Below are 15,797 nucleotides of genomic sequence, written 5' to 3'. Positions count from 1 at the left end.
AAATTCAGCTGCTGGCGGCTCTCCGTTTGTATGCTGTTGGGAGTTTTCTGGAGGTGGTTGGGTATGGATATGGGCTGAGTAAGACCTCGGTGTGGCGGTGTGTTCATTCAGTCACAAACATCCTGCTCCGTCATGCCACCGTTTATATATGTATGCCTTTAGCCAGGCACAAAGTGATGGAGGCACATCAAGGCTTCCATGCCATTGCTGGTGTCCCGTGAGTAATTGGCCTTGTGGATGTGACACTTGTCCCCATCGCCACCCCATCAGCGCTCGACCAGGCCTTCATAATACACATGAACACGATAATATAAATGACCCTTTCAAAAGCAAGCGAAGCCAAACAGCCAGTTAATGTAGCTGGTTAAGGCAGAATAGCCGCACACTTGCAAAATTATACATACATAGCATGATATCCAAGGTTGCATTTAGTTTGAAATTTGGATTATTTTATAAATGGAGTGAGCCCCGATAAATGCAATTTCTACTATTTCTAAAGTGCTTCTTTATAATGAACATCGCTTTCTCAATACTTTGCCCACTCTATAACGCTTGGAGTTCCTGTATATAGTGAACAATCGATTATCGAGCCATCGATATCAGACTATTCAGCACCACCACCATGGACAGCACCTGCTAACGTCACGCATAAGAAGGTTTACCTTAAGCAACATCCTAAGGTATAGTTCGGGGAACACACCTAGGAAAGGTATACCCCTAGTTAAGGTGTACCTTTAGAGTCTTCGTAGCGCGCTAAGAGACAACATTATCAGCCCAGGACTTGAAAATAAATGACTATTTTCAACCCTGTTAATGTAATGTCCGAATACAGTTCACAAAGGTCAAACTCTGATTTGCATGTTTGTTTTATAATAAGAAAAATTAAATAAAGATAATATTTTAAATTAATACAATTAAATAAAGACATAAATACATATATAAATAGGAATGGGTAACAGGGTTGCAGATTTAGTTTGAATAAAGTTGTCACTTACTTGTTGGGCTTACTGGTTTGATGCCAAATGACAGTCTGCAGTTATTAACAGGAAAACACGGTTGAACAGTGAATACCAGATTTAAAAATAAAAACAATGTACCATTTTGATGTAGACAGTTGCTGACCTTATTTAGACCTTATTTAAATAAATAAAAAAATATTATTTGCAACCGTTACATTCATGTCTAAATACAGTTTAAATTTACATAATTTGTATAATTATGTTATTTTCCAGCAAGAAACACTACATAAACAAAAAAAAGACAAAGAAAATAATAAATTAATACATATAGATACATGCATACATATATACAGTAAATACATAAATGGGTTGCAAATTAAGTTATCTATACTTAGTATATTTGCTAGTTTGGGGCCAAATTATGGTTTTTAGTTTTAAAATTTTATCGGTAACAGGGTTGAAGAGTGACAGGTATAGCACTGAGGGTTCTTTGTCTCACCATTTGGATGTGATTAAAGACCAAGACTGTTATTGATTTTCAAACCCACTGATGTGACCATCCAAAAATGATCAGCTGTACAGTAGATCTTTCACACAAGCATCTCCTGTGCCTCTGCATCAGAGGCTAAATTATGCACGAGGTGGAATTAATCAGCTGTGACACAATGACAGCTCAGGACACTTGAGACAATACCTAAGGACATAAAGAAACTTATTTTTAAAAAGGACTGTACAAAAACAGGCCCTTTATTTTGCTCTGCGGCACCACAGTGGTCCTGATAAACTCAATGCAGTGATGTGTTAGATCGCCTCAGAGAACAAATAGCTAATGTTCTACTTTCCAGGTGGAAAAGCAGCTCAGAGCTATTCCAAGGTTAGCGCATGTGTCTTTTGTCAGAAGCATGTTTAGAGACGTACAGTGGTAACTATACAAAAAGAGGCAGATTGCTTTGTAATGTCTGCTGCTAACTGAACCTGGAATAAGGCCGTTCGCTCAATTACCCACCAATAGCTACGGCGACCATTAAATTACTGCTGGGAGCACTTTTTTTTTTTTTCATTAGAAATGTTATACAAGACAAAATGACCTGCTCTTTGCTTTAAACAGCCAGATAACACACCTGATTACTGTGATGTTGCTTTATATATCAAGCAAACATGTAGTGTGTGTGAGCAAGCATGCAACATGCAGAGAACATTATAAAGAAATGAAATTATGAGGAGCTTAATATGACATCAGTATGAGGAGACATGTATCAATCTGCATAATTAACATGAAAATAACAGATTAATGAGACTAAACACACACATGGGTTGAAATAGTGTTGACATTTGCTCACAACACACACTGGGCAAACAATATTAATTTACATTTTATTTTGACTTTCAGATCCCAAAACCCTTACAAAGGTCAAATTTATTTGCATATGTAATTATCGCACAATTCATTTGCAGCATAGGTGGTTTAATTAAATAAGCTAATATGTTAATTTATTTATTTATTGAGTCTCCTTTGTAACTATGGAAACTTTCATAATTCTTTGTTTATATTAAAAAGGAATTAAATTGTATGCCAAAAATCATTAGGATATTGAGTAAAGATCCATGACGATATTTTGTAAATTTCTTACCATAAATATATCAAACTTCATTTTTGATTAGTAATATGCATTGCTAAGAACTTCATTTGGACAACTTTAAAAGTGATTTTTTTTAATATTTAGATTTTTTTTTTGCACCCTCAGATTCCAGATTTTCAAATAGTTGTATTTCAGCCAAATATTGTCATATCATAACAAACCATACATCAATGGAAAGATTATTTATTCACTTTTGAAGAATTGACACTTAAGACTGGTTTTGTTGTCCAGGGTCACAAATATGTGCCGAGGCTACTGATATTAGTGAGAAAAAAAGTACAATCAGGTATAAAGTTATGAAATAAATACTTTGTTAATTTGTTTGTTTCTTTGTTTTTAGGGAAATAGATGAAAGTTGATGGCATCATAAGGCTCTGATTGGCTAATAATAGCTCCAGGATTTTCAGATATCAGCGGCTCCAAAAAAGTCGCACTTAACAAGTATGAATTTCATGGCATAAGACCACAAAATATCAAAGCAAGTGACATGTATTTCAAAGCAAACAGACGTCTGTAGTTAATGTGATGAACTTCCCTGGTGGTTATTTTGCCTGTTTGTCTTCATACATGCTGTATATGTCTACACTAGCAGACGTGCGCTGATCTCGGTTTGAAGTGAAGCTAGATCAGCTAAGCCTTGGATAAATGGAAATAAGAGCATCATTTGTAAGTCATTCCTCCTTAATGGGTTTTTCTTACTGAACTGCGATGGTAATGATAACCCAGCATGATATTAACATTTTGTTGAGCTCAGGCTGGTTTTGTGTATTTTGTCATGTTTGTCCCTTCCTAATGGAATATTTCACCATTACCCTTTTGAAACATTACACTCCAGGAATCATGTAAATCAAAAATTAAAAGCATTATCTTGCTCCAGTTGCTGCGAAGGAGCATGAAAACACCCTCGTCTGTTGTATTTTTAAACCTTTGATTTAATGCTTTTTGGGGGGAGTGAAAGGTACACTAAGGTAGATTAGATATTGAAATTGACTTGATGTTTTTCTTGCCTAGAATAAAAGAGTCATATGGCTGATGTAACAGATAATTGAATAGCATTCATCCACAAGTGTGGGCTATGTGTTTTTGCGGAGGTGTTTACTGTCCTGTGCATGTGTGTGTGTGTGTGTGTGTGTGTGTGTGTGTACCCGCTGGCTCCAGCAGTCTGTAGGCTGTGCAAATGAAAAACAGTGCTGAGAGCCCCTACACCCCGCTGCATGCATGCTCTTTTATAGATATGCTTGACATGCTGCTTTGCATTTTGATTTTTCGCGTCGGCTGTCTGGCCGTTCTGATCTGTACTTGGCTCGAGATGGTTTTAATTAGAATAAACACACCACATCAAAGACTCTCTCCCTCCTCAACCGCTTCTGCAAAACACACTTAGGATGCTTCCAATCTATCTTCTTTAGATTCAAGATTCAAGAGATTCAAGAGTTTTATTCGTCACATACACAATTATACAGAGTATAACCAGCAGTGAAATGTAGGTCAGGTCCGCTCCAAGGACAGTGCAATTATAAAGTATACAAATATTAAGAGAAGAAAAGTAGAAAAAAATAAAATAAAATAAAAAGAATAAAATAAAAAGATAGATAAAAAATATAAATATAAATGTGCAGGTCAGTATGTTGTTGACTTAAATAGTACTAAGAGGAATGTGCAAAATAATGTGCAAAAAAGTTGTACAGGGTATATAATAGCAGCCTTGAACTGAGTGTAGCAATGATCCAGTGTGTTTGGTCCTCTAGTTGGACAGGATACATGTTGGTAAAAGTTCGGCATGACCTGCTTGAGGTTGGCTTTGTTAAAGTCCCCCGCGATGATGAAGGCAGCGTCAGGATGTTTGTTAATGTGGCCGCTGAGCACATCGTGAAGTTTAGACAAAGCCAAGCCAGTGTCCGCCTGTGGTGGAATGTACACAGCAGTAACAATGATCGATGAAAACTCCCGGGGCAGATAAAATGGGCGGCAGATAATGGAAAGATGTTCCAGATGAGGCGAGCAGGAACGCGACAGAATGGAGATATTCCTGGGGTCACACCATTTCTTGTTGATCATGAAACATACTCCTCCACCCCTGGATTTACCGGCCTCTGCTGTTCTGTCCGTCCGAAAGACAGAGAAGTTATCACTCGGCATTACAGCAGTGTCCGGGACCGAGGACGAAAGCCACGTTTCTGACAAACAAAGGATGTTACAGTCCCTAATGTCCCGTTGGAAACTAATCCTGGCTCTAAGATCGTCCATCTTATTCTCCAAGGATTGGACATTAGCGAGGAGAATGCTTGGGAGAGGAGGACTGTGAGCCCTTTTCCTGAGTCTGACTCGAATTCCAGCGCGCTTCCCGCGGTGTTTCTTGATCCGTCGCCTCGGGGGGGTGTTGTTTATCTCCGCGTTCCGAAGAATCTCCAGAGGCCACGCAGGATTCGTGGATAAAGTGTCCTGAAACAGGTTGGTGTAGCGGTTTCCAATGTCCAAAAGTGTTTCTATGTTGTAGGTGATCAGTGCCGACGTGAGATGTGTAAAAAGAGAAAGTAAAACTAAGTAAAAAGGAAGGTAGAAGCAAATTCTCAGTGGAGCGAACCTCACGGCGTCCGAACACAGCGGCGCCATCTTGTATAAATTTATTACACAATACAACAAGCGCGTGCACCGAGAGGTGGGGAATTTTGTCGAGCCAGTAGCTTTGCATTATTAAAGACGCGCTCGTCCGCTCTTAACATGAGGTGAGCAGAAGCAAACACTTATCAAACGATAAGATGGTATTTATTTTGGCTGCAACTATGAAGAACTATGAAGACGTCGCTCATTAATATGCGCTCATTCCCAGCTACATCCCAGGGAGCGACTGTTCTCGGGAGAAAGCAATATCTGCCTAATGAAACATGAAGTATGAGTAAACTAACTGAAAGGCAATGACATTGTCTTTTCCTGTTCCTCCGGTGTTTGTGTGGTGCAGTTGAACAGAAACGAATCTCGCTTTGATGTGTCCAAATGATCTCTCTCACGAGATTTCTGGGGTAAATTCAGAAATTCAGGAACTTTCCATTTTGTTGCAATATAAAGTCCAGCGCTCATCTGCAGTGCGAGTGTGAGTGTGAGCATTTAAAGCAGTAGTTGACAAAACTGCAATCTGCACTCATAATAGACAGAATGCAACCATAGTTATCTTTATAGTTACCTTTATACACTGACAAAAAAAAAAAAATTAAATCTAAATAAATGTATATATATATATATATATATATATATATATATATATATATATATATATATATATATATAATGTATTTTGATTTAATATTAGAAAAAAATATTTATTATTTATTTAATAGACAAAAACATTCATACAAAGTTAAAAGATTACTTATTATATAGACCATACCATACTTAATCAATACATTTTCTAGAGTCAAAATTTTCATTTTGTTAATATTAATATGTATATATAGTGAAATAATTTTGTTATATATTATTACAAATAATACTACTTAAAATTGTTTCTTTTTTACTGTGGGGACTGCATTAACCATGATTTTTGACTGAACCACTATAAAAAAATGCACTTTAAATAAATTATGCCATCATTTCTTTTTTTTTTTTAAATGTACATTATTTGTCTGAATGGGCCTTGTCTAATTTTATTCAAAATTGAAAAAGCAAGTTTGACCAAACAGGAAATGACATCATTAAAACTAGCACTTTCAACACCATAGCGGATGAGTTCAGTCATATCTTTAGCCTGGAGCCGTGAATGATTTCATCTTCATCATGCATTCAAAGCGGGCAGTGAGATCTCTCAGTTGTCTCGGAGCTCTAACCCAGTCACAGAGCGGATGCTAAGCAACCCCGCTCAAACGGCGCTCCGGAGGTGGCACAGCCGTCACGGCTCGCATCACAAACACAGCCCGTACTGGCCGTGGCGTTTCAATTAGCCACCGCGAGGAGCACAGGAGCAGAGAAGAGATTAGAAACAACTAAATTCAATTACAGCTAAGCCTCCATGGGTAATGCTTCAAACTTCAACTTGTTAAAATCTAGTTAAGAGTACAGCGGAAAGGACGCTTACTTATTGCTGGATTCCTGCACTCAGATTTCTGCTTCTGCTTCTGGGTGAACTGCATCCGTCCTATAGTGAGACAACATTACACAGCCAGAGATTCCAGTCAATAAGCACAGAAATCAACAAACCAACAAACAAACACACAAGCTCCGTTTGAATCCTCTTCCCCAGAGGAAAACTCACAGCTTTCAAAGCTCACGAGACGCAATGGAGCTGTGGTTTAAGTTGCAACTTGGTCTCAGATGTTTCTCCAGAGGAGAAATTAAGAATGAGACAATTAACCCTTCGCTTAACTCTGCTCCCTTTGATAACAGTTGCTTGCTCAAACAAGCTTGACTTTCAGTAAAATGTGCTCATAAAATAATAATAATTAAAAAAAAGGAATGTAGATTATTCTTACATGGACTGAACTGAATTGTGACATTGCAAAGTGCTTTTAAAGTTCTTCTAATTGTTAAATTGCCCAGTAACATGACTAGAAACTGCTACATATCACTGTGGAAACTCTGTAGTTACTAGCAACTCTACACTCAAAAAAAATGGTGCTAAATAGCACTAAAGTGGTTCATTGGCTTGTAATCATAGACTAATCACCACTTTAAGTGCTATATGGCACCTGTCTTTAAAGGTGTTATACAGCACCTTTATCAAATGGTGCTATGTAGAACCATAAGAGGAACCCCATTCTCCTCCTTAGATTTGATATATTACTACAAATACATATGTTTGCTATGAATGAGAGTTTACTACAATGTTAAAAGATGTTTTTAATCAGTGCTGAAGAAGCGCTAAAGAAGCTTTTTGTTTTTTTTTTTGGTCACTTTATTTTAAGGTCCTAATCTCGCTATTAACAAACCATTAATTGTGACTTTTAATTACGATCTATCTATCTATCTATCTATCTATCTATCTATCTATCTATCTATCTGTGATTCCCTGTTCAACCCTGTTACTATTTTTCCTAAACTCATAATAAGTTTATCAACCAAGATTATCAAAGCATTATTTGGCCCCAAGCTTGTAAGTGACAGCTTAATACAAACTGCAACCTTTTATACAAATTCCAACCCTGTTACCCCTGTAATTGTGTTATTTTAAATATGCATTCAATGTTTATTGCTAGAAAATAACAATCACACATTAGAAAGACAGTAGCAGGATTGCAAATAATAATAATAATAATAATAAACATGTATAAAAGTTTCAACCCTTATTTTGTACCCTTTTAGAATCCCTTTTCAGAATATTTATTCTATAGGAGCAAAAGTACTGAAAAACCTCAGTTAATTCACTCATTCATCTGTCAATCTATTTTTTTGGGGGGGGGGGTTCTGTAAAGATCTTATTAAATATATTTAATCATACAGGACTTATTGCTTTGTAAAATGCATGTCATAGTTCACATTTTCTTTGGTCTTGGAAGTAAATAATAAGAAATGATTTCACTTTGAAATTATTTGGTATCTTGAAAAATTTGAAGATGGTTTGACACATCCTTGAGATCCTGAAAGTCCATCAGGAGACATCAATGAGACAGACCTCATAGATTGTTTTTATTTCATCTTGTTACCTCATTAGAAACCTGCTCATGCTTGTTGGACACGAGTGTTAGAGCAGTTTTCAGTTAAATATATGAATGAGGGGAACGCATTATCAAAAACAACAGCGTGATGCCAACCTCTGAGTGAATGTTTGGAGAGAAAGCCGACGAGCCCCTGACAGAGTGCCTCAGATAGAGACATTTCAGTCCTCACAGCCTGCAAATCACCCAGCAGGCATCTGTAGGACCGTACGCTCACCAGTGCCGCAATGCTCAGGGTTTTACAGCGTATTAAAATGAAGCAGGCTCAAAGCGATGATTAGCACTTAGCAGTGCAATCAGAAACGACCCACACCGCCCACATTTCACCAGGCAAAAATTTATAATCACGGTACTGAAATCTCGTCGTCAGAATTTATGTTCCAGTCAGTATTACTTTTGCCGCAATCCCACCCAGCTGTGGCTTATTTACCTAAAGAAGCGAATGCAATTTATGGGGGTCCACATAGGGGTCACGGAGATATCAATAAAACACAATGGCCGTGCCAATGATATCAGCGCAGCCTGTTACACTCAAGCAGATGTAGGGTTTTTCTGGTCCACTAATGTCCTAGATGCCGACTGGCAAGGGTAGAGGGCCCGTCTGCTGTAAATTACCGTTGGCAGGGACAGGGCTTTTTTTTTTTTTTTTTGGCAATAACTCACTACAGGATGCATATGCAAATGCAGCAGGCGAGTCATAGAATCATTCCAATTCAGTCTTAAAGTCAACTTAAATTAACTGTCAAAAACAGCTAAAAGAGTGAGAGAGCCGTTATGTTTATTGATAAGTGGCACGGGCCGCTCAGTCAGGTGTCTGTTTATAGGTGCAGACAGCTTTGTCAGGCCTGTCAGAGTTCTGCGCTTCTTCCACAGATTTTCCGTCTTGGGTTTTGATGTCAAAAAAAACTTTTGTGCTGACTTTGTAGAAGTGAAAGTAGAACTCGTCTAATTCTTTGGAGAATGTTTAGTCAGATTTCATCACTTAATTTCCACACAAATGCGCATCCAGACGGGCATGGGATCTTTTGATGAATCTTCAATGAATTCTATTGCACCCATTCAGATTCTGTCTGGCGGCCAATGAGAGATAGCACCTCTATTAATCATATTGTTCACAATAAATGGTGTATAGTGGTGTGACAGTTGTCTGGTTTTCAGTAGGAATGCTACAGTACCTAACATCTGATGGACTGTCAGTAAGGAAGTCCTATTCAGAAAACACCAAACATATGTCACATGTACACTAAAACGAAGAGATGGGCCAATGTACTGTATACATATTAAAGCATTTTCTGTAGTGATCCATAAAGGTAACATGCAATGTGCTTTTTCATTTTTCTTTTAGTTTTTTCCTTACAGTATATAGGGTTAAGATTAGTTAACAGTTAATGATTAACAGCATGTTTCCTTTATACAGTAAAAAACTGAAATAGATCCAACCTCACATTTAATGTAATTTAATAATAAAAAAAAAACTATAATTTTTTCAGTTTTTTAAAGTGGAAATGCAAGTTAATTGATATGCATTGACGCATTTTTTTTTTTTTTTTATATATATGTTTCTTCTGAGTTGGAGCTAAGCATTGCAGGACATTTAATCCATATTTGGCCCAATCGTTGAAATAAAATAAATTCTGTTCGCCTGTATTTTTGTAATGTCTAGCTTAAACAGTATGCTTCCAAACATTGTTCGGTTAATGCTGTGCAAAAACCAGTGGGTTGCATTTTTTTTAATAAAACCTTTGTAGTCAAAACCTATGAATGGCACGCGTACTGATGCATGAACAAAGACATTATCAATAAAAATAAAAAAAATGGCTTTGTGGATCCTTAGCTGTTTCCCAAGGGTCCTTTGTTGTTTCCTTGAGGATTTGATGGTATTCCAGCACTGATCTTTGGAGATCTCCTCAGGGGAATTACAGTAGAATCTAATTCCCTTGTAAACGGACCGTCTCTTGAAAACCTCCTGTAACTCTTTGACGTCTAGTGAGCTTTAACAACTCTTCAGGAGTCCTCTGAAATCTCTCTTGATCTGCCCATATTGCACTTGAATAGAAATGCATTGTGAAGAGCAGGTGACCAGGTGTTTTGCAGGTCAGGTAAACTTCATGCCTAAATTGAAAAAACATATTCCAAATATTCTTCTCTGAGCTTCATCTTTACAAAAATTTATTGTTAATTTGAAATGAATAACAAGCATTATTTATATACAATAGCGCTCAAAAGTTTGGGGAAAGTAAGATTCATTTAGGTTTGTTTTTTTACTTTACTACTACTTTTATTCATCAAGAACATTAATCATGTGACACTGAAGACTGGAGTAATGATGCGGAAAAAAGTTAAATAAATATAATAATACAATACAATAATAATTCATAAAATAATCATCGTGATATAATATTTCATAAATAATATTTGATTTTTAATAACTATTTAATAGAGTCAGTGTGGTGTTACCTACATGCAGGAACATATTTTGTTGTCATGTGACCAAGATAGATCATAAATAATTAGCAAAATTATAAAAAAACATTTTTTACAAGCATCCTCATCATGACACGAGACAGATGTTCTCTACTAAATCCCTTCACCTCTGGTTAACCTCTGTCCAGCTGTGCAGATTTGGTCAAAGCCTTGATACAGACTGTAGGTGTAAAAGCTGTTCATAGCATCCTTCGATACAGATTCACATTCTCATGTTCTTTCTGTAACTCAAGATTCTTCACCACTCAGCTGTGATCTGATGATATGATCTCTTCACATTCAGGGACCTCATCTAGCAAAAGCCACATGAAGATCATAAATAACAGCTGATTAGTGTTGGAATCATGAGATCAACTGAGAGACTAAGGATATAATCATGTTTGTAGACAGAGTGAGATGCAGTTCCACTGTCACATCGATGGCCTCCTTAACTTCTCTCTGAGACGCTCTGTGCTCTCTGTCTAAAATCTTCATCTGACTGTCCTTGAGCGTGTGCTCCTTGTCCTTTAGATGCAGATGCACTGCTGTACTTTGTCCGGAGGGCTCTGCCCCTCTGTGTTTAGACATGCGCTCACACTGTGGTGGTTTGGTTTGCTGATGTACAGCTTTGGACGTTCCTCATCGAAGAACACTGTGTTTGTCCTCAATAAATAAATTACAGTAAATGATATCAATACATTTTTTTAAATGATAACGTTAACATATATATTTGGGTTTATAGTCCATGGCCTGAAATCCCTGCATTAGAACATTCTGGATAGCAGAATCTTCACAGACATGCTCGTAGCTTTTAGATTGAGCCAAAAAATCAGGATGATACACAGCCGTAAGAGCATTTTAGTTTATATTAAAGCCTCTTCCATAGACATACATCATGTTGACTGTAAATGAATTAAACTGAACTGAGTACTCCCTACCGTAGCGTACAGGTAAAAAATAAAAATGCTGAGAATCCATTTTTCAAGTTCGTTCTCCCATCAGATTACTACGGAATGCATGTAAATGTTGTGCATCACAAACCATAATTCTTAATTTTTAAGTCAATATCAAGTCACAGAAAATGCAGCACTTCCCGGAGATTGCTCTGAGCAAACACACATACAGCGCCTCATATATTAAGAACTGGACACATTGTGCGGATGAGGATGTCAGACGTGCTGAGCATCGCATCCATTCATTCGGACAGCTGACACGTCCCGCTCTTCTGTTGTAGGCAGGTCGTATAGTGCAGATTTTTATATTTTTTTCAGCCATTTGCGTAGCGTTTTTCTGAAAAGTCATTTAATGGGGTGGGGAGCGGTGCGATGGCAGCTGCATGCTGGGAGAGCAGACACAGGGCTTTTCACGCCACCTGGGCCGGGCAGAGCAACTGAGCCGTGCAAAGCCTGAATAGAGGAAGTGCAAAGAGAAGTTCAAGCAATCTGCAGTACAGAGGAGTTGCCAAAAAATGTCGACTTTGTTGCATTCGTGCCTGTGTTCGGCGTCTGCGATAAGGCTTTTGAGGGGCGGCGGCACGTGATCTCGGCCCTGAATGAATGCATTTGCATAATCTGCAGTGAATTACTCTGGCTATCACCTTCAAAAATCTGCATTTTTAAGCACGTTTATTTCTGGAAAAAATAATGAATGTTCTGCTAAATGTTCTGCTAAAAAGTACAGTGGGTCTTTTCAGCAACCGTGACACACACACACACACAAAAAGTATTTTGAAAGTTAATTACAGCTTACAAATGCCTTTAAAAAAAAGATTTTGTCTCTCGTATAATGATGTTTAAGGCACATTTAATTAATATTGTTGCCGCTCATGAATATTTTCTGTTTTCTGGTCGTTATGCGGGAACTAATCCTTTTAGATAACCGTATGCAAACCTGTTTAAACCTTTCAGTCTATCAACTGTTTATTATGGAGGAAATATGAATTTGGTTCATTAAAAAAAAAATCATGGGAGCTATTCTACATGATCTTTGATATCTGAATGTTGTTCTTAAATTGTAATAATTATGCATATTAAAAAATTACTACAACATTTAATACAACTATTTTATTTATTTGTTATTTAGGAAAACATTTAATTTCATTTATTTATTTATTTGTGTAAATAAACTTATTCTAATCAGTAATTTCCTCTATACACATGATTTTTATAATGCATATGTTACCTTAATGGGCTATTTCTATCGAATCTAACTTATAAAGATTTGTTTTGTTTGTATAAATTAATGTATTACTTATTACTGTATTAATGTATGTATGTTTACTTCAGATTTATTTATTTATTTGTTTTTGAATCTTTTTTAAACCAAATAATTTAGATAAATTATAAGATAAGTAAGATAAGATAAGTAAAATATATGTTTTACTTTTTTTAGTTTTCATTGTCATAGCTGTTACTGTATGCATATTTTAACATGGCTGGAATGCTGTATCGGCCAATCAGCATCCGGTATGATGCTATCTGTTTTATATTCAACTCAAGTTGCATTGCAGATGTTTTTTTTTTTTTACTTTGAACAGTTGTTTTTAATCTGCTGTTGGACAACCTGGAGATCTAATCCAAAATGACAAAGTCACATTAATTGTCTTTGTGTATATACATAAGACTTTATTTGTAGAAAATTGAACATGCACTCTGAATATATTTTATGTGACAGCATGTCAACACCTATGTAGCTCTGGAGTTTGAGCTAATGCAAAAATGATTGTTTTCCTTGCAGGATTTTCCATTCTTCAAGCCATCATGGAGGCTGCGGTGGCAAACAACTGGCAAGTTACAGCGCGGTCGGTGGGCAGCATCACGGACCCCCAGGAGTTCCGGCGCATCATTGAGGAAATGGACAGGAGACAGGAGAAGCGCTACCTCATCGACTGTGAAGTGGACAGAATCAATGTCATCTTGGAGCAGGTAAAGTCTGCATCTCCCCCCTGCCTGTTTCTTCACTTTTCTGGCAGTCTGGCTGGTTTGACGTCTCTTCTTTGCCCATAATGCCCTGCATCTGAAGACTCGTTCGTTTAGCAAGAATCCAGTCCCTGATTTATTAATATTCCCAAAGTCCATCAGTCTACTATGTCGTTTCCACATGGATGACCTGACAGAGCTGTAGATGGGTTCTCTGAGCGTACAATTAAACTGAATGGGTGAGCAGATATTTGAGCTCTTCTCTTTGGTCTCTAATAGATCGGCACGACTCTTTGATGTCTTTCTATGAAGGGTAATCAGCCCCTGAATTGGAATGTCCTCGTTAACGCTAATTTAAATGTATTAGCTCCAGTTGCACAATAATACCTCCTCATTGAATCTTTTGTTTCGCTTGCTTTTATGAATCCGTTCTGCATCTAATTTTGATCCATAATATATATTTAGCATTAATTTACCATGACCAGCATAATTCAGTTTTCTTTACTCTGTCCAATGATGTTGTCTAAAAAAAAAAGACCAAAAGGACTGCTACAAATCATTAGAGCGCAACAGTAACTACCTGTTTATTTGTTTTTGTCTGCGACCTGGGTTCTTGAAAGTACTTTCCCATTCATTTTCTCCATAGTGATTTCAGAAAATCTTTCAAAGTCTCAAACCCCATCAGCCAGCCTTGAGATGAATCATAACTTTACAGCATATGCTTCAAAGACTGAATACATGTTTTATACATATAAATCTGTTGAGCATTGATGTTAGTGTAAAAGTTTATTGCAAAATATTCTTTTAATGTTCTCACTATTAACTAGTTGTTTAGTAGTATGCATATCACTAGCATAATGTCTGTTGACTGCTTATAAAGCACATATTACTGTCTTACGCTGCATGACCATATTTTAGATCCCTTAACTCTATCCCATACCTAATCTTAACAACTATCTTACTAAGTATTAATAAGCAGCAAACTAGGTGTTTATTCAGGTAAAAGTAGTAGTCAATAGTTACTTAAGAACTGGTCCCCAAACTAAAGTGTGACCAAACATTCTTGCATAAATTGACCTGTCGATTAAAACAAGAAAATATCTAGATCTTGTGTTCACTACAGGCCTTATTTCAGGCCTTTAACCCATTCAAAAACCTATCGATTTCAGGATGATGAAAGTAGAAGTGCTAAAATGCTCATTGCTAGATTTTGGCCTACAAAAATCCCTGCAGCCCTCTAAATCTGCATTTATTCACAATTTGTCCCCTAAAACTTAATCTATGTCTTTTCAATAAGTCAGTGAAATAATTGCACCTCGTCTTTGCCTCTGGCTGTACCTTTCCTAAACGTTGCAGCAGTTTAAGGGTGAAAACGAGCAGGCAGGAGAGGAATTAGGGAAATTACAGCAGGAATCTTATGTTATTGCCCCCCGGGACACATGTTTTTAATCCCTTTTCCGACCTCAACATATATTGGCTAAACTGGATCTAATTGAACTAATCTCCCTGGCCCTGCTGACACTGATAGCCGAGATAAGTTTCTGGACTGCGGTGCTTCAGAGACCTGCAGCGAGACAGGAGAACCGCGCTATAGAGTTCTGCTCACCGTAATCCATCTGCATTTCGTGATCTCCAGCACAGACTGCGAATGGGAGCCGGCCTCCAGAGGGTTTCAACAGCTGAGTTAAGCTTCGCGAAGAGCAATGGTGACAGCTTTTACTGCCCTGCTATACTGAGTATGTCAACCCATCGCAATAATTTATAAGCAGTGCCCTTGCAGTGGGAGCGCGGAGGGGCTTGTGCCTTTTCAAGAGGAAAACTAGCTTGTGATCTGGGGTTTACACTCAAGATGTGTCATTTTACTCTGCATGAGCATGACGGCCTGTCGTAAGCAGGGTGACATTTCATGTGTCATTCTACTGTATGTGTGAATATGGTAAATAGCGCTGCAAAATGGTACAAAATGCGAATATCTGCTTTGTGAAGGATTTGATGCAATCGCCAGGAGGATTCGGATGTGTCTATGTAATGACTGAATATGAACGTGCACATTGTTTGATGAGTCTCCGAGTGTTTTTTTGGGGGGCATTGGCTCCACCAGGGCTTTCTGTGCTGACGATGTAAAGACATCAACTTGTCCATCTTAATTTAGGTGATATGGTAGGATGAATA

General features: G+C 37.5%; 1 protein-coding gene across 1 annotated transcript in view; it reads left to right on the top strand.

Annotated features, from left to right (window-relative positions):
- The window catches only part of gria3b (glutamate receptor, ionotropic, AMPA 3b), a 115,092-nt gene that overhangs the window by 46,913 nt on the left and 52,382 nt on the right, over window positions 1–15,797 (top strand). The window contains exon 4 of the mRNA XM_079390144.1: window positions 13,444–13,631. Within this exon, the coding sequence (XP_079246270.1) occupies window positions 13,444–13,631 (188 nt within the window). The remainder of the gene's footprint in view (window positions 1–13,443; window positions 13,632–15,797) is intronic.

Source organism: Barbus barbus (assembly GCF_936440315.1).
Source record: "Barbus barbus genome assembly, chromosome: 33".
NCBI lineage: Eukaryota > Metazoa > Chordata > Actinopteri > Cypriniformes > Cyprinidae > Barbus > Barbus barbus.
The sequence above is the reverse complement of the archived record's forward strand: the minus strand, read 5'-3'. Positions and strand labels throughout refer to the sequence as shown.